We start from the raw sequence: 19,803 nt of genomic DNA, 5'->3' as shown, positions 1-19,803 counted from the left end.
TTCTAAAGTGAGCTGGAATGCAACACTAAACCTGTTTTCTGGTTATAATCGTAAGCCTTCCTTGCCAGAGGGAATGTTGAACACATTAATGAAAGCAAAGAATAAACCCGTCTGTAATCCCAGAAGCCAGTGGAAGAGTACACAGTAGCTCATACTTAAGCACTCACTGTGTGAGAAGTATTGTCCCAAGTGTTTCACACAGTTACCAGGAATTCTCATTGCTGGTAACTGCAGAGAACACTCAAAGATACTGAGGCACAGACTGTAACATGGCCTGAAGTTTAACCACTGTGTGTGTATGTTTTTCAAATTGGAGTTAAAAGTTGTTGTAACTTATACTCTGTCTGGTCCAAACAGGATATATTTCTTTCATGGCTATTATAAAAAACTTCAGTAATTACAAATATTTCACTTCATAATTAGTATTTTTTATATATATTCAGTTTTTTTTTCCTTAGATGTAATAGTATGATGAAGATTTTTAATCCAAGGCTGGCTAAACATCATTTAACAGAATTCCCACAATCTTAAAAACCTACGAGCTCAGGTTTTGGATAAAGAGGAGTGTTTAGAGTTGGAGGAAGATTCTGTGCTATCTACGTTATGGTAAAACCTCCACAGGGAAAAGTGTAGGCTGGCAGGTGGTAAGAGCTGAGGGGTTCTCAGTTCAGTCAGACCTCTGAGAATGAGTTATGGACCCCTGAAGCCTATGTGGCCCAGTCCCTTAAAGGGCTTCCCTGAGGCCTTGCCTATCCTGCAATAAGAGTAACACAGAAGGTGGATCAGTATGCTTCTCTGTCAGAATGCAGCAACCTTTTTTGGCTGCTTTATGTTGGATTTATCAATAATTACTTTTGTTTTTATTAACTTGGGGTATATATTTGTCCAGAGCACTTGGCTTGTCTAAGCTCAAGGCTACACAAAGCTATTTACAAAGACTAGAGGAGAGGAGCCCTCCATGACTATAGTCAGAACAAGAACAGGGTGAGAGCCACAGGAAAGAACCAAGTACTCTAAACGTAAAGTAGTGCGGGCCAGGCGGGGCTAGGACAGCAGAGCTTGTTGCAGCATATGTCTGAGCTGGTGGAAATCGGCACATTTCAGGTGACAAAAATAATTTTATGTAAGTTAAATGAAAAGTTCAGACAATCATTTAAACAACTTTAAAAGTAGACCTTTCACAAACAGATGAATGTACAAAGCATGAATTAACACCCAGAATGACATGTATTTTGGCAATTACTTAACACAAGCTTTTTTTTTAAACCATAATATGTTTTATCAGGGCATTTTCAGTGAGTTAGGCATTGTGGGTGACAACATAAAATGTGGTCCTTGCCACTAATGGCTTTCAAAGATCCGAGATAGCATGTAGAGGCAAGTGTGTGCCATTGCCACACTTTGCCTGGTCCTTTGGTCAAGACACCTCTGGCACTTCACCCCCTGCAGCTGGAATCTTAGGCTGCTCATCCTTCTGCTGAATTCTGAAGAACGTAGCCTTTTCCTGGAGAAACTCCTTTCTTCAGTGCTTCAGGCCAGTTACGAGTTTCAAAGTAAGTAGACAGGATATCGAACACTGTCAGAAGGTAAACAGATGTTGGTTGACCGTTAGGGAGAAGACTAGTAAAGGACTAATGTGGAAAAGGGGTGCTGTGGAATGTCTTCACTGCCCAGCTGTCCTGAGTCACATGTGATGGTAGATCATGGGAACAGTGGGGCAAGGACACAGCCCTACTTACAAGGCCTCAGCTTACACTGAACACTTGTGAATGGACAACTGCAACCGAGGAACACAGCACCATGGGAATACCAACAAGGGGCCTGACAGCCTGCAGTGGGAGGAGAGGCAGCTAAGATGCTCCTGAGCTGACGCCTAGAGAACAAAGATACTGGCCAATGAAGGTAGGTGACAAGGTGTTCTAGGCAAAGGGACACTTTTATCCAGGAAAGAAAACAAAAGGAGGGAACTCTCAATGGCCAGGCAGAATGGCTGCCAGCAAGTGCATGCAGGAGAGTCCAGGCGTCAAAGGAAACTGAGTCAAGGGTACTACACTTAAAGCAAACCAGCAGAGTGAGCTATCAAATAGTCTTTGAGTAAACAGAGAACACAGAGCCCATCCAAGACAGAGCAACAGTAAAAGGCCTGTAAGGAGAAGCACATTGGGTTTGGCTGAGTAGTACCTTGGTTGATGGCCAATATTTCCGAATGGTAGTTTTTCTCATTCTGGCGCTTGATCATGTATTCCTGGATTGGCAAGCGGGCTGTCTTGACAGAGTATTCTCGGGCTTTTTGAAATGTCACCTTCTGTAAATCAAATTTTCTTATTATAAAAATTACACGTATTATTTTCATTGTATTCACTGTAATAGGGACTGCCAGTCTGAAAACCTGAGAGGGCGTGACTCAATCTTACACTTGTCAGAACGGCTAAGATCAAGGACACAGATGACAGCTCATGCTGTTGAAGATGTGGAGCGAGGGGAAAGAATGGTCCTCCGTCGCTGGTGGGAGTGCAAACAGCTGCGGCCACTTTGGAAATCAATATGGTGATTTCTTTCTTTTTTAAAAAAGATTTATTTATTTATTTATTATATGTAAGTACACTGTAGCTCTCTTAAGACACCAGAGAAGAGGGCATCAGATCTCGTTATGGATGGTTGTGAGCCACCATGTGGTTGCTAAACACATGAAACTCAAGAAGAATGAAGACTGAAGTGTGGACACTATGCCCCTCCTTAGATTTGGGAACAAAACACCCATGGAAGGAGTTACAGAGACAAAGTTTGGAGCTGAGATAAAAGGATGGACCATGTAGAGACTGCCATATCCAGGGATCCACCCCATAATCAGCATCCAAATGCTGACACCAGTGCATACACTAGCAAGATTTTATTGAAAGGACCCAGATGTAGCTGTCTCTTGTGAGACTATGCCGGGGCCTAGCAAACACAGAAGTGGATGCTCACAGTCAGCTAATGGATGGATCATAGGGCTCCCAATGGAGGAGCTAGAGAAAGTAGCCAAGGAGCTAAAGGGATCTGCAACCCTATAGGTGGAACAACATTATGAACTAACCAGTACCCCGGAGCTCTTGACTCTAGCTGCATATATATCAAAAGATGGCCTAGTCGGCCATCACTGGAAAGAGAGGCTCATTGGACTTGCAAACTTTATATGCCCCAGTACAGGGGAACACCAGGGCCAAAAAGGGGGAGTGGGTGGGCAGGGGAGTGGGGGTGGGTGGATATGGGGGACTTTTGGTATAGCATTGGAAATGTAAATGAGTTAAATACCTAATAAAAAATGGAAAAAAAAAGATTTATTTATTTATTATATGTAAGTACACTGTAGCTCTCTTAAGACACCAGAGAAGAGGGCATCAGATCTCGTTATGGATGGTTGTGAGCCACCATGTGGTTGCTGGGATTTGAACTCAGGACCTTTGGAAGAGCAGTCAGTGCTCTTAACCGCTGAGCCATCTCTCCAGCTCTATATGGTGATTTCTTGGAAGACTGAGAATTGATCTACCTCAAGACCTAGCTATACCATTCCTGGGCACATACCCAAAGACACTGCTGCACCAAAAGGACACTTGCTCAATTATGTTCATAGAAATAGCTCATAGTAGCTCATAGTGGTTATTTGGCTCGATAGTGGAAACAACCTAGATGTCCCTCAGTTGAAGAATGGATAAAGACAAGGTGACACATCTACACAATGGAGTATTACTCAGCTATTAAAAACAATGATGTCATGAAATTTTCAGGCAAGTGGATGGAACTAGAAAAGATCATGCTGGGTGAGGTAACCAAGCTCCAGAAAGACAGACATGGCATGTACTCACTTATAAGTGGCTATTAGCTGTAAAGTACAGGAAAACGATGCTACTACAATCCACAGACCCAAAGTAGCTAAGTAACAAGGAGGGCTCAAGGGCAGACGAATGAATCTCACTGAGAAGGGGAGACGGGACAGACCTTGCCAGTGGATGGGGAGAAGGGATTGAATGGGGTGAAGTGTGAGGATGGGAACAGACATTGCCAGTGGATGGGGAGAAGGGATTGAATGGGGTGAAGTGTGAGGATGGGAACAGACATTGCCAGTGGATGGGGAGAAGGGATTGAATGGGGTGAAGTGTGAGGATGGGAACAGACATTGCCAGTGGATGGGGAGAAGGGATTGAATGGGTGAAGTGTGAGGATGGGAACAGACATTGCCAGTGGATGGGGAGAAGGGATTGAACGGGGTGAAGTGTGAGGATGGGAACAGACATTGCCAGTGGATGGGGAGAAGGGATTGAACGGGGTGAAGTGTGAGGATGGGAACAGACATTGCCAGTGGATGGGGAGAAGGGATTGAACGGGGTGAAGTGTGAGGATGGGAACAGACATTGCCAGTGGATGGGGAGAAGGGATTGAACGGGGTGAAGTGTGAGGATGGGAACAGACATTGCCAGTGGATGGGGAGAAGGGATTGAACAGGGTGAAGTGTGAGGATGGGAACAGACATTGCCAGTGGATGGGGAGAAGGGATTGAATAGGGTGAAGTGTGAGGATGGGAACAGACATTGCCAGTGGATGGGGAGAAGGGACTGAATAGGGTGAAGTGTGAGGATGGGAATAGGAGGGATCAGTTGTGGTGGGGGAGAGAGCACTGGGAGAGACAACTGGAATTTGGGAGGACCATCTCTGGGAGGAGCCAGCAACCTAGGGCAATGGAAACTCCCAGGATACAAGGGTGACCCTAGCTAAGACTCCCACCAGTGGGAAAAACAGAGCCTGAACTGGCCATCTCCTGGAACCAGGCAAGATTTCCAGTGGAGGGACTGGGACACCAACCCAGCCACAAAACTTTCAACCTACAATCTGTCCTGCCTACAAGATGTGCTGGGGTAAAGGCAGCACAGAAATTGTGGGAGTGGCCAGCCAATGCCTGATCCAGCTTGAGACCCATGCCATGGGAGGGGAGCCCACCTCTGACACTGCCCAGAGGGCCAGGAGCCAGAGACTGAATAGCACAGAGACCTATAGCAGAACCAAACACAAATGGCAAATAAAAAAGAAAACCAATAAAATGATTCCTAATGATATTCTACTATACTCATACACTGGTCATCTGAGAGGCTTCATCCAGCCACTGATGGAAACAGATGCAGAGACCCACAGCCCAACATTAGGCAGAGCTTGGAGAATCCCATGGAAGAGGGGAGGAATGACTGTAGGAGCCAGAGGGGTCAAGGACACTCCAAGAAACCCACATTATCAACTAACATGAACCCATAGGGGCTCACAGAGACTGAACCGCCAACCAGAAAACATGCACGGGACTGACCTAGGCCCTCTGCACATACATTACATTTGTATAGCTTGATCTACTTGATCCCAACAGTAGGATCAAGGGCTGTCTCTGACTCTGTGCCCTGCTTTTGGGACCCTTCCCCCTACCAGATGGCTCATCTAAGCTCAACAGAAGGTATACCTAGACTTACTGCAACTAGATACACCATGGCTGGTTGATCTCCATGGGAGGCCTCCTTGTTTCTCAAGAGAAATGGAGCATGGGTGGAGAGGGAGAGGGAGGAACTTGGGGTAGAGGAAGGAGGGCAAACTGTGGTCAGAGTGTAAAATAAATAAATAAATAAAATTTCACATCTAAACAGCACACTACTCACGTACCTTCTGGACTTTATGGCCTCAAAGAGGCCATCTTCCTGTCGCAGGAGGCGTGGCAAGTCAGAGGGTAAGCAGAGATCCCGACTCTGAGATAAAGCTCTCTTCCCCCTCCCAACCATTTACTTCAAAATATCTCAAATCTAAGAGATCCGAGAGAATCATTACATGAGTTCTCGTCCTGTCACCCACATTTCTGTGAGATTCGGCCATTCTAACACTGCACCTCACACTGGCCTCTCGCTGGAGGACAACCAGCTCTCCCCCTTCTGCACCATCTTCACTTCTAAAAATCCTGAAGGATTATTTAATACACAACCATTATTAAGGTCTTTTGTAAAGTTTCCCTCCCAATCCATAATACAATCAAGCCACACTTGACAGTTCCCTGTTTGTAGGAAGGGCTCAAAGGGGCTCAATGATTCTGACGCAGCCTCGCAGGCAGACAGGACCACACACGTGTTGCTTCATTTAACTGTGTTTTATTTTGTTATGCTCCTTGAAAACAACCCTCCTCCCCCCTGGTTTGGTTTAGTTTCCATTACAGTGAATTTTTTGAAAATTCTGTTGTCTTGCAGAAGTCCTGGACTTCTTGTCCCCTTGTGATTACATTTGAAAATTTCAAATCATGAGCAAGAATACTTGACAGGAAAGCATGTCACACCAGGAGACCCAGAGTGTCATTCCTGGTGATGCTCAGCCTCATCAAGTCTGGAGATGATGGGAACCAAAACTGGCTTCAGTGTAAGGGTGTGCTCTTGCCTTGGTAGCCTGCCAGGGAGCACTCTGTGTGTTTATTTATATAATAGGAATAGTCTATTATTTATATATATGATATATATGTATATATATCACATATATATACATATTATTATATATGTAATATATAATAATATATATAATATAATGTATAATATATATTATTATATATTATATATACAGATATGTATATATTATATATATGTATATCTATATTATTATTATAGAATATACAATATTTATATAATAGAAGCAGATAGCTGTTTATGTCTTCATGTAATCAGCTGCCTGAATCAGGAGTGCACTGGGAACAACAACAGTGACTTTCTAATCCCTATTAGCAGGCTTCTGCGGGAGACCCCCAGCCGCAAAGGATTACTGCTATGACGCCATGGAACACTTAGATCCACACATTTAATTGTACTAAAACTAAGCACATGTTTAACACCAATGGGAGCTCAATCTATCATTTAGTTGTTCTGAAACTACGATTAAATGATAGATTGAGCTGCCATTCATATTAAACATGTGCTTCATATATGTGTGTCTCACACATGAAATATTTCTAATACATTATAAATACATGTCAGAGACCAACAAACATGTCTGAGAAAATGGACCATGATGCTTTGAGGATTGAGGGTATAGGGTGGGAAGGACACTTACTTCTGACTTCTACATTTCTTTTTGCAAATGTAAACTACTGTATCACTATTCAACTTAAAAACTATGCAATATATGTTAATTAGTGAATGTAAGCAAAGAAAATTAATATTTATATAAGAGAAACAAAGTTTTAAGTATCAGCTTAATTATTCCAGTGAAACTTCAATAAAAGAATCCTGAGGAAGTTGAAAAGATGGTTCAGCAGCTAAGAGCACTTGTTCTTTACAGAGGACCTGGGTTCTACTCCCAGTCCCCACAGGTGGCTAACAACCATCTATAACTCTAATTCCAGGGGCTCTGATGCCCTCTTCTGAGCAGGCATGCACATGGTACACAGACATGCATGTGAGCAAAACAGTCCTATATGTAAAATATAAAGCAAATCTAAAAAAGAAGCCTGGTTAACCCTACTGAAGTTGAGGTCTTGGAATATGACTTACACCAGCAAGAACGTTAGCCTACAAGAAGCCAACAATCTCTCTCAGAGAGCACAGTGCTGGGATAAAATGCGGAGCCAAGAACAGCGTTGTCATGGCAGAGAGAAGAGAAGAGAGGCAGCAGAAGGAAGTTTGTGCCGAAATCACCGGGCCTGACCTAACTGACTTCCCACTCAGCTCCTGTCAGTCAGGACTGCTGACCTCCAGGCAGGAGGGGCACTCATGGACGAGCTCTTCTTGTTCCCACACAGTGGCTAGGCCTGCTGGGGAAATTAACAACAGGGCAAATGCCTCTACTGTACATGGTATAAAACGGCTGGAAGTTCCTGGTGAACCCCTTTAATCCAAGGCAGGAGGCAGAGGCAGGTGGATCTCTGTGAGTTTAAGGACTGCCTGGTCTACAGAGGACAGCCAAGACTATGTAAAGAAACCCAATCTAGAAAATTTTTAAAAAGGGGGGAGGGGGAGGTGAGGCTAAGATGTCCACTTACCTTCTGAATGCTCTCATCTACAAGTCCACCAATAACGTAAACTGTGCTCTGATCAATGTCTTCAAGGGCTAGTGGAAAAATGAAAGCCACCGAGATCAACTTTGTTTTATAATTTCTAAATCCAGAGAAAGCAAAAGGAAAGAAATCAACAATAGTAATACAACAAACACAACAACACAACTTAAAGCCTGCTGGCAGATCTGAAAAAACGCAGGTGCTGTCCAAAGCAGCTCTGAGTTAGACGGGAAACAAAGCCAGACGTACGAGAAATGTGCGATGAATCTGAGAGGAGCATGGCCGACCTAACACTAGGGGGAGCAACAGAGGATGGGCTGGGAAAAGGAACTATAGAACCAACACCCTGACCAAAGCTGCCCAGGAAACCGGCGGCCAGGCTGCATGCAGAATCCACCCGAAGCTGGAGGCCATCTCTGCGGCACTGGCTATCTGCCCACAGGAGAGGGCAGCTTATCCCCGGTGTTTCCTCCCACAGTCTCTTAGATGGAGTGAGAACAGATGTACCACAGGGAATAATGCAACACAAGACTAGGGACAAAGCTCTGGTGAACCCACAGGGGAAGGGCAGGGACTCACAGTGTTCGGAGTCAGGAGTCAGGTACACAAGGGTTTCCAGAGGAAAAAGGCTAAAGCAGTCTTCTTCTGTCACATCCAGCTGGAGACATAAAGATAATTGCACAAGCGAATGGGGTTAAAACTGCATCATGCACAATTCAGTACCAGTTGCCCGCTACCCGGCAGCATAGCGCCCGCTGCGCCGGGAAGCTGCCGGTCTGAGGGCTTCTTGAGAAGTGCTTAGTTGAGACAAACATAAGTGCAGGCACTTAAACCACAGAAGTGAGACAGAGAACATCAGAGGCCCCAGAGGGACAGGGAGCATACACCAGGACTAAGGTGAGGGAGCATCAGCAGGAGGGGTGGCTTTCTAGTGAGCTGGAAAGAAGAGAGGACACTGACACAGGTCAAACGGAAAGGAGATCTCCTCAGAACGGCACGGATAGGGCACATCGGGAGAAGCTGCTGAAGCAGTAACAGGAGACAGCTGGATGTGCAGCGCCACACAGCACATCCCTCATGCCTATGGCCTCTGTGGCTTCCCCAGGGAAGGCTGCGGTAACTCAGTCCCAGCTATAGAGCAGCACAGAGGGGCAGTTTTAGTGCCGTTTCTTGGAAACAGACCTGATTCTCCATACCTACTGTTACCTTTACAAGATCCCCAGCAAAGAGTGGAAAGTGGAGGACTTCTTCCCAAAAGACACTGTGAAGCCACCCTGCTCCGAAAGTGTCCTTTCTGTTCCTCTAACAATCACGTTTCCCACCTCTCCACTGCTATATTCCAAAAATATTACTAGAGTATATGGTTTGGCACGAACTAGACAGGTTATGAAACATGGTTCTAGACAATGGGAATATTAGTTTGGCAATGAAGGGCAAGAATGAGAAAAAATGTAATTATAAGAACTAATGAAAGATTCTGAAACTTTTTAGATTGCCACAGTGAAGACACCATTTCTATGCAGACATTAATTACAGTTACCCCGCAGCATGGGTGGGGTCTGGTTTCCAGTGGGCCCCATAGACACTAAAATCAGGGTTAGCATCTTCAAGTCCCTTATATAAAATACCAATGCTTACATTTAAGTTATATGTTCCTGAAGACTTAAAATGATCACTAAAGAAATCACTTCTTGATTATTATAATGCCTAGCAAATAGAACATAAATAGTTCTTATGCTGTAGTTTTTTTTTTTTTTTTTTTTTTTTTTTCGAGACAGGGTTTCTCTGTGTAGCTCTGGCTGTCCTGGAACTCACTCTGTAGACCAGGCTGGCCTCGAACTCAGAAATCCACCTGCCTCTGCCTCCCAAGTGCTGGGATTAAAGGCGTGCGCCACCACGCCCGGCTTATATGCTGTAGTTTTGTTTCCTCTTGTTTTTAAGACAGATCTCACAATGGCTTAGGACTCACTATATAGTTCAGGACAGCTTCAAACTTGTGACAGTCCTTCTGCCTCAGGCTCCCAATTTCTGAGATTACAGGCATGAGCTACCACACCCAGCTATAGTGTATTGCAGAGGGAATAAATGACAAGAAAAAAAAAGTCTATGTGTTCACTACAGGTACAATTTGTTTTCAGGATATTTATTATGTATACAGCGTTCTGTCTGAGTGTACACCTGCAGGCCAGAAGAGGGCACCAGATCCCATTAGAGTTGGTTGTGAGCCACCATGTGATTGCTGGGAATTGAACTCAGGACCTTCGGAAGAGCAGTCAGTGCTCTTAACCGCTGAGCCATCTCTCCAGCCCTTGGACTCAACTCTTTAGTTCATCAAAATATTTAAAAAACTACAGATGAGCCAGTGTGGAGACAGCTCAGTGGGCAAAGACAGCTGCTCCGAAGCCCGAGCTGAGTCTTCTCCCAGGACCCATGTGGTGGAGAGAACTAGCTCTCACTGTCCTCTGACCTCTGTGTTCATATCATGGGCACACACACACACACACACACACACACAAAGTAACAGAATAGATAGATGCGATAAGGATGTCATAGGTGGAGATCCAGCTTTATGTCAAAGAATGAAAAAGTAAAAGCTTTCTATTAGGACAGAGCACACTTAGATAACGTAAGGAACATGCTAGAGGATTCTTACCAAGTAAGCAGAAAACCCGTCGTTCATCCTCAGACACTCCTCATAGAGGGGGCTGGCAGTTGAGAATCCAGTAAGGCAGATCCAAAAGGGCCTGCTGGCTTTTTTGTTCGAACCATACAACCTTCGAATCTGTCCCGCCAACCTACTCAATTCCTGTAAAGCAACAAGGACAACTGAGCCTTTGGCATGGACGCATGACAGCCCTAGCTGCGGACGGTCACACAGCGGTCACTCCCTGGGTCCTGCCCCATGAGACTGTCGTGGGCTAGCCTGGCTCCTTTCACTCAGGAGCGAGCATGTGCGGAAGTGCTATGCTCCTTGACATAAGACGATGACACTAGTCTGGAGATGCCCCTAAGAGCAAAAACCGAGAGTTCCTCCTCCCCTGAATCTGCCCATGATATCTGGAAGGATGTCCTTTGCTTTTACACCAGTTCTCCTGTACGACGCTGCTCAGTATTTAAATTATTAAAGAGGTCAATAGAGCAGTGGCACTTCCGTGCTCATTCGGTACATTTGGCCCCATCACCCTAACTTTAAGAGATATTACAATGTTGGAAGTTCTAACTTTCCTCCCTAATCCTAGAAAGTTTTTTTTCATAGTTTAGTTTGATTTGTGCTACACTGAAGAAAAGGCCTACAAGACTTTGGATTTGATTTAATCTGCTCTCGCTTAATATAAGGAGAGACTCCCTTGTTTACTCTTCGTTTTTTTATGGCTTCTGCCTCTGCCTCAGCAGTACTGGGATTAAAGGCATGCACCACCACCTCCTGCCTCCTTGTTCATCTTTTTAGAAGGTGTACTGGCTAGTTTTGTGTCAAGTTGACACAGGCTGGAGTTATCACAGAGAAAGGAGCTTCAGTTGGGGAAATGCCTCCACAAGATCCAGCTATAAGGCATTTTCTCAATTAGTGATCAAGGGGGAAAGGACCCTTGTGGGTGAGACCATCCCTGGGCTGGTAGTCTTGGGTTCTATAAGAGAGCAGGCTGAGCAAGCCAGGGGAAGCAAGCCAATAAAGAACATCCCTGCATGGCCTCTGCATCAGCTCCTGCTTCCTGACCTGCTTGAGTTCCAGTCCTGACTTCCTTTGGTGATGAACAGCAATGTGGAAGAGTAAGCTGAATAAACCCTTTCCTCCCCAAGTGCTTCTTGGTCATGATGTTTGTGCAGGAATAGAAACCCTGACTAAGACAAACTGGTACCAGAAGTGGGGTATTCCTGTGATAACCTGACCATGTTTTCGGGAGGACTGTGGAAGGACTTTGGAACTTTGGGCTAGAAGATCGGCAAGGTTCCATCTAGACTGAGAACATCATAGCCTGAGTAGGAGGCTCAAAAGAGAAGGCAAACTGCAAACTAAATCAAAGAACCTGTGTTCCTTTCCAACCACCTGTGGAAGTCAGGAGACTAGAAAATCAGACACGTCTAGCCCATAGAAGCTGGCGATGGTCCCCGCCTGGCCAGACTGCACCCTTCCGTGCCTCCCTTGGCCTCTGGATGCTCTACCTTCTTTGACATGTGCTGGGTCATGCTCAAGTCAACACATAGTCTTGGTCCTGAGTGTTTGGCTTCCAAAAGTTTCTCTTTGGTTAAGGCTTTCAAAAAGCGTTTGCTGTGCTGTGGGCAGGTGCCTGCGACAGAAACACCAGAGAGGATTAAGAATGGGATAGCACAGGCACTGAGATCAACAGCTAGTAAATGGGACTTCATGACACCGAGAGGCTTCTATGCAGCAAAGGACACCACGTTTTTGGGGACAAAGCTGCAGCCACTGCATGGGAGAAGATTTTTTTACCAACTACACATCAGATAGAAAACTAATATCCAAAGTATATGAAAAAATTTAAAAAGTAGGTATCAAGAAATCAAATAATCCAATTAAAAATGGGGCCCAGATCTAAACTGAGAATCCTCAATAGAGGAAACTTAAATGGCTGAGAAACAAAGAAATGATCAACATCCTTAGCCACGAGGGAAATGCAAACACTATGAGATTTCATCTTACACTCATCAGAGTCTAAGATCAATAGCACAAGGGACAGCTCAAGCTGGCAAGGATGTGGAGCAAGGGGAATACTCTTCCATTGCTGGTGGGAGTGCAAACTTGTACAGCTACTATGTAAATCAGCATGGCAGTTTCCCAGGAAGAGGGGAAACGATCTACATCAAGATCCAGCTATACCACTTTTGGGCAGACACCGAAAGGATGCTTCATCTTATAACAGAGAAACTTGCTCAACCATGTTCACATTGCTGCTCTATTCATAATCCTAGAAACTGGAAACAACCTAACCTTATCAGAAGAATGGATAAAGAAATGTGATACATTTACACAATAGAGTATTATCCAACCAAACAAAACAAAAACAAAAACAAAAAAAAAAACAACCCAAAAAACGACATCATGAAATTTTCAGATAAATGTTTAGTATTAGAAAAAAAAATCATCCTAAGTTAGGTATCTCAGACCCAGAAATACAAATATGTATCTGCTTATGATATGGATATTAGCTGTTAAGTCAATGATAACCAAGCTACAATGCACAGAACCACAGAAGTTATGTATAGAGTAAGAAACTAGGGTGTACAGATAGATCTTGTTAGGTAAGAGAAATGAACAGATATGAATGGATGGGGGTTGCAGGAGCAGGAGGATCAAGTGGGGAGGAGAGAGAACTATGAAAGGGGGAAATGGGGAGACAGCTAGCATCAAGGCCATCGGAGGGGTAAGTACACAAACCTAATACAGTAAGCTTCCTGAAATGTATACAGATATGAAGGGGACCAAAGTAATGGGGAGACAGAGTCCCAACTGTTCATCTCTTGTCACCAAATGAAGCCTCCAGTACTGGGATTAGGTTACATCTAAGTTGTTGGCCAAAGGAGTCACATAGGAATCTCCAAACAACCCAGGCTGTGACCAAGGCTATAGGTTGCTCTCCACAAACTGACAGTGAGGCCCCAATGCTGAAGACAAAACCTACACAACTCACGGAACCTGAAGAAGTTGAACTGGTGCCTACACGGAGTCTTTTATATTCCAATGCCTTTGGCACAGGAAAGTACTCTGCACACTACCAAAAGAGTAACATAAACTCCATGCCAGTCACAAACTGGATATACAATGGTGTCCTAATTATAAGGTATGCTAGGGCATTGGAGGCACAAAGCTCATGGGAGTTACCAGCCAATATCTGACTTAAGGCCCCTCCACAAGATGAAATCCATACCTGACACTGCTTGGATGACCAAGAGCCAGAGACTAGATAGCCCAAGGATCTAGGGTAAAATAGTACTGGTCTAAAACAAAAACAAAAGCTATATAGCAATAAAATTACTCCTAATGGTATTCTGCTAGACTCATAGCTCAGTGTCTGACTCAGCCATCAGAGATGGGAACACATACAGAGACCCACAGCCAGACATGCAGAGAGTGAGAGACCTCGGAACACTCAGCCCTGAATGGGATGTGTCCACCAAATCCCTCTCCTCAGGGCTCCAGGGACCTTTCCAAAGAGGATGTGGAAAGAGTGTAAGAGCCAGGGGATGGCACCAAGAAAACAAGGCCTTCTGGATCAATGTGATCAACGTGATCAATGCTCCTATGGAGTCTGAGACAGCAGGCGCAGATTAGCGCTCCAGTCCAGCATGTTTATGGGATTCCTGTGTGAGTCTCTGATTCTTGTGCCTTCTCTTGAGCTCTTCTCCTTCTGTTTGTTTCTCCTGTCCATTCCAATGTGACAGTTTTTGTTTTATCTTACTATATTTTCTTATTAGTGTCTCTTAGAAGCCTGTTTGTTTTCTAATGAGACAGATATGAGGTGGGTTTAGATGGGAGGGCAGGAGAAAGAGGGAGGGGAACGGTAATCAGCCTGTCTGTCTGTCTGTCTGTCTCTATCTTCTTGTTTTTGTTTTTGTTTTTCTGAGATGGTTTCTCTGTGTAGGCCTGGCTGTCCTAGAACTCACCCTGAGACTAGGCTGGCCTGAAACTCACAGAGATTAGTCTGACTCTGAATCCTGAGTGATGTGATCAAAGGCATGTCCACCAGGCCCGGCCAAAGGCCAGCTTTCAAAATAATAATTTTGAGTCCAGTGTCTTTTCTGGACTTACTAGAACTAATAGCTCTTTTTGTACAACCCATGGGGTTCTCTGTGCAGACGAATCTCTCTTTTACTTTTGGTGGGGGGCAGCATAGGCTCTGGCTTAGAGATTGTGCTAAACTGAGTTATTCTGAGCATATTATCTAATCTGAACCCATCTCTTCTACACAAAGCGGATAATCTCAGTACGTAGCAGCCCTGAGGTACTCAATGCATGATTTTAAGCTAGCACAGAGCATGAGTGAGCATGCGCTACCGCCGGCGTCATCCCGTTTCTGAGATTACAGCTGCACATGGTCACTTAGCTTCTACTTTAAAAGCAACCTCGAAGTTGACACTGGTCCGCTGACTTGCAGAGGAACTGAGTAATAGGCCCTACTCTCCCAGCAACATAAAAACAAGTTTGCTGAAAGCCATGACCTTTCACCGGCAACCACGCTCACCGTTACCGGGGTCTTCTGCACGCTTGGCTTTCCTTCGTTCTCTTTCCTGCTTCCTTTTGCTCTTCTTTGAGGAGACTATCCTTTCCCAGTGTCTCTGTTTTCTTTGCATGTTTTTCTTCCATTATCCAGAAAACAAAATTGTTTGAGAACTTCATGAGCACCAGAAAGGAAAATGAATGCCCGCCACCTTTTTTCATTTATATATAAAGTTAAAGAAGAAAAGGTTTTTGTCTTTAAAACAAGCCTGCAACTGGCTTGTGTTTATTTTTAATTTTACCACTATGATGGTTTGCTATTTTATTTTCACTGGTGGGTATTCACCGTGAACATTACAGAATTATTATAACTGTGTGCATCGCTTGGGATCTGACCCAGGGCCTTGAGTACGCAAGGCAAAAGTTCTCTCTGAATAATATCCCTCTCCAGGTTGTAATCAGAGAGAACACCACCCTCACCCCACCATCCCAAGACTGCAGAAAACTCATTTGGGACAGAATCTTAAAAACAGAGTTTAGAGTCCTTCATCCTTTTTGAGCCATATCAAAATCTCTTTTAAATTTTTATTTACATTCTTATGACTCAAATGAAGAGGAAACTGTAATCCAAGGGAATGAAATACATAGCATTCATTTTCAGCTCCTAGATCAACCCTTAGAGCAGAGATCTCCGAGACAGCCATCACGACAAGCTCACAGGACCTACTGAGCTCCACGCAGCACCTACCGAGCTCCACACGGCACTGTTTGCAGGGCTGGTCTCTTCTGGGCGCTCGTACTCCACATCCACCTGCAGAAGCTGGAAGCTTTCAGAGAGTCCATCTTCACCTCCGGCCTCTGGGAGTCCGTCTGGTTCCTGAAAGGCCTGTGAGTCTGTTCTCTGGGCGCTCTCTTCCGACTTACAGTCCATGCGCTGACGTCACTTACACAGCTGATTCCTTACAACCAGAAGACAGATAGTGCTGGGGTGTTAGTGAGGAGCAGGGGTGCCATACTGACCCAGAACGACTGAACCACGGAGAACATGCTGGAGAGTGTTCCAGAGAGACACTTCAGCAGGAAAGAAGCCGCACACTTCTCAGAGGACACGGACCAGATACCTCCAAACCATCAGGACCCACAGAAGCCAAGCTTTTATTGTGCTCTTTGGAAAGCAGTGTGTCAGCTTACTTTCAAATCAGTCCTTTAGCAAATATTTCTTAAGTATCTACTACATACAAGGTTCTGAGCCAGTAAAAAAAGTGTGGTAGATTTCTGGGGTTCTGGTGACAGGTCAGAACCTCTTGCCAAGCCTCAAATCTGCCCTATATCTGAGCGCCATTGCAAGAGGAAGCACTGAGGGTATGCACTGTCCCATCCAGGCCTGAGGCTGAAAAAATGTGAGAAGCACTGTAATCGTGGTGTTCAAGACACCAGTGGTGCGTGTGCAAGCTGGCCGAGAACTCACAGAGACTCACCCGAGTTTCGGGACTAAGTGTTCACCATCTTGCCCTGCGAGTTCAGGGCTTCTTAAACAATTTCTTCCTGGATTTAGTTCCCAGCACCCATACAGTGGTTGACAATCCTCTGTTAACTCCAGTTCCAGGGGATCCAAAGCCCTTTTCTGGCCTCCAAAGGAATGATAGTTCACAATCATACAGGAAAGCAAAATACTTATACACATAAAAATAAATAAATCTTAAACAGCAATAGTTAGTATTTATTAAACTTAACTACTTTCTTTTTTGTTCCTTGTGCCTTTCTAAATTCTATAGTCCCTGAAGATGTTTCTCATACCAGGAGATCAAATAAAGGCACCAGTAACCACCACCCTAAGAGCCTGTATTATATGTGACTGCACACTCCTAATGGCAGAGCCCACCTTTCTTCAGCTCTGCATCCCTGGTGGACAGCATAAGTCCTGGCCACACAATGCAAATTCAGTAAATGCAGAACAGAGGTTATCATCTAAGGGTCCTCAAAAAGCCAAGGTGTAGCTGAGCATCAAGATGCACAGATCAGGGGGCTGGAGGCGCTGCTCAATGGTTAAAGAGCATTTGCTACTTTTAAAGAGGACCAGGGTTCTATTACGAGTACCCACATCAGGTAGTTCAGAACTACCTATAGTTTCTCTCTAGGGGTTCAGATACTTTCTTCTAGACTCTAATGGCACTTGCACCTACACACATGTGTGTGTGCATGTGTGAACACACACATGTATATGCACACATACACATAATTTAAAATAAATCTTTAAAAAAATACAGATCCGATGAATCTACACAAGACATTATCTATGCTCAGATTTGGTATTTTACCTCTTAATTAAAATATCTATTCTAAAGGCAGGGATAGTGGTATAACTTTAACCCCAGCAGTTGAGAGGCTGAGGCAGGGGGCTTATGAGTTCTAGGCCAGTCTAGCAGACACAGTGATTATACCCCATCTCAAATGAACAAGCACTCTTTCTGAGCCTTAGTCACTCAATGGTTACTAATGAACCGACACAGTGATGGTATATCCTGGGGATTTGGTGGTGACATCCATTCCATCTTTATGAGGTTCCAACTTTCAACTGCTTTGAGTGTAACTCAAACAGGTCCTCCCATTTCCCTACTCTACAAACAAATCCTTCAAGAACTTATAGTGAACCTCACACAGTAAAGAGCATCCTAGGACCAGGGAAGTAACTCAGGAGAGCGTGTGCCTACCATGCATAAAGCCCTTGTCTCAAACCCATAACATAAACCAGCTGTGACAGCTTAGGTACTACTAGCACAACGAAAAAAGAAACAGGAGGGTCAGAAGTTCACGGCTCAAGTTCAAGTTCATCCTTGGCTACATAAAGACTTTGAGGTTAGTCTAAACTACCTGGGACCCTGTCTCAAAATAAATCTGTGAAATATATATATTCACAAGTATGTAGCAGCAGATATATAAGAGCATCTAAATGTTTGAGAATTACACCACTCTTCTGGCCAGAGTCAGCAGCATTTTCTATTTCACTCACCGTAATCCAAAATCTACACACTATCTGCACAGATCACTAAGGGCTCTCTCCCTTCTGTCAACTTTCTTTTTTCTAGAGGATTCTATTTATTTATTTATATTTATTTGTTTGTTTGTTTATTTATAGACAGGGTTTCACTATGTAGCCCTAGCTGGCCTTGAACTTGCTATATACTGGTTGGAGACCAGGCAGGCCTCCAACTCACAAATCTGCCCTGTCTCTGCCTCCCACATTCATCCATCCAACCATTCATCCATCCATTCATTCATTCATTCGTTTGTTTGTTTTTTGAGACAAGGTTTCTCTGTACCCTGGTTATCCTGGAACTCCCTCTGGAGACCAGGGTGGCCTAGAACTCACGGAGATCTGCCCGCCTCTGCCTCCCGAATTAAAGGCTTGCACCACCACACCAGAGCCATTTTATTTTTAAAAATTATGTATGTGGCTATGTGTGCATCAGTTCAGTACAGGTGTCTGGAGCTTAAGTTACAGGCAGTCATGAGTCGCCCAGACATGGGTGCTGAGAACTAAACTCCCATCCTCAGCAAGAGCCATCTTTCCTGGTAGCCCCTCCTCCATCATTTTCTTTTACGCTCTGTGGTATACCTATTCCCCAAACATACTAAATATCCCGATGTCTGCATAAACTGTGACCTACCTATTTCCCAAACATACTAAATATCCCAATGTCTACATAAACTGTTAATCTCTGCCCACATGCTCTTCCCTTAGTCTCACACGTCCTCAGATCAGGCATATTTTCACTATCCAACACCACCTACTTATTTTTTGTCTGATTTTTTCACACCGTTCCAATAAAATTAAATGTTCCGTTTACTCAGACTCTCAATAAATACTTGGAGTTAACACCGCCGTCTCCGCCTTAGACCTTTTCTAGCCCAAGTCCCACCTGATGAGCACAAACGCCGTCGCTAAGTGTCCAATCATCCTGTTTGCATAGGTCTCTCATTTTCTCATTCTGAGCCCAACCACCTTCAGCACCAGAACACCTGCTTAGATCCCAGGCTGCAGGGAACGCGGGTCACACTGACTCGCGTGCTGCGACCGAGGAAAGGCAAGACCCAGACTCCCCAGGGCTGTGGGGTGCCTAGGCGTCTCGGTGGGACCCCGCAGTCTCTAGCCAACCCTCAGAACCAGATCTTGGCTTACCTAACACACCTTGCTCAGAAGAGAACACAGTTGGTCCCGCCCCAAAGCCACTTCCGGTTCCTGATCAGCTTTGAGTGGCATTCTGGGAGTTGTAGTTTTCAGTCTAACAACGCACTAGATGATACCAGTAGATTGGCTGGGCTTCTATACTCTGGGTTATCTGTCTGTTAGTTGACGATGGCAATTCCAAGTCCTCGTAAACCTTACATAGCTCAAACAGGTGACTAGTGGCTTTCTGGCGACTTTAAACCAAGCTCTAAACCACCTACTTTGTCTTTTTGGTCAGTATGGGGCCCTTAAGATTCCCTGGGTTTCCCTTCAACCAGCAGGGACTATGAGCTAGCACAGCCCTTTCCTGAGCACACAGTGGTCCTTCTGCCGCCAGGCTGTCCAAGTTCAAAGCGCAGACAA

At 44.7% G+C, this 19,803-nt stretch overlaps 1 protein-coding gene across 7 annotated transcripts; it reads right to left on the bottom strand.

The window, feature by feature from the left end:
* Nucleotides 1-453: 453 nt before the first annotated feature.
* Nucleotides 454-19,520, bottom strand: Trmt10b (tRNA methyltransferase 10B). 7 transcript variants are annotated; one of them, XM_006538243.4, is made up of 9 exons: nt 19,402-19,519; nt 15,961-16,171; nt 15,238-15,352; nt 12,200-12,324; nt 10,692-10,844; nt 8,618-8,696; nt 8,024-8,091; nt 2,182-2,305; nt 454-1,576 (listed from the first exon to the last, which is right to left on the bottom strand). In XM_006538243.4, the coding sequence occupies exons 2-9, from the start codon at nt 16,141-16,143 to the stop codon at nt 1,467-1,469; spliced, it is 957 nt and encodes a 318-aa protein (XP_006538306.1). In that variant the 5' UTR covers nt 16,144-16,171; nt 19,402-19,519; the 3' UTR covers nt 454-1,466. The 7 variants fall into 7 exon arrangements, 6 of the variants coding, with proteins under 6 accessions (XP_006538306.1, XP_006538307.1, XP_006538305.1 ...); XM_006538244.3 differs by lacking the exon at nt 19,402-19,519 and adding an exon at nt 19,133-19,383; XM_006538242.4 differs by lacking the exon at nt 19,402-19,519 and adding an exon at nt 16,691-16,838.
* Between the last annotated feature and the right edge of the window lie 283 nt (nt 19,521-19,803).

Source organism: Mus musculus, chromosome 4 (genome assembly GCF_000001635.26).
Source record: "Mus musculus strain C57BL/6J chromosome 4, GRCm38.p6 C57BL/6J".
NCBI classification, from domain to species: Eukaryota; Metazoa; Chordata; class Mammalia; order Rodentia; family Muridae; genus Mus; species Mus musculus.
This window is presented reverse-complemented; position numbering and strand designations above follow the sequence as displayed.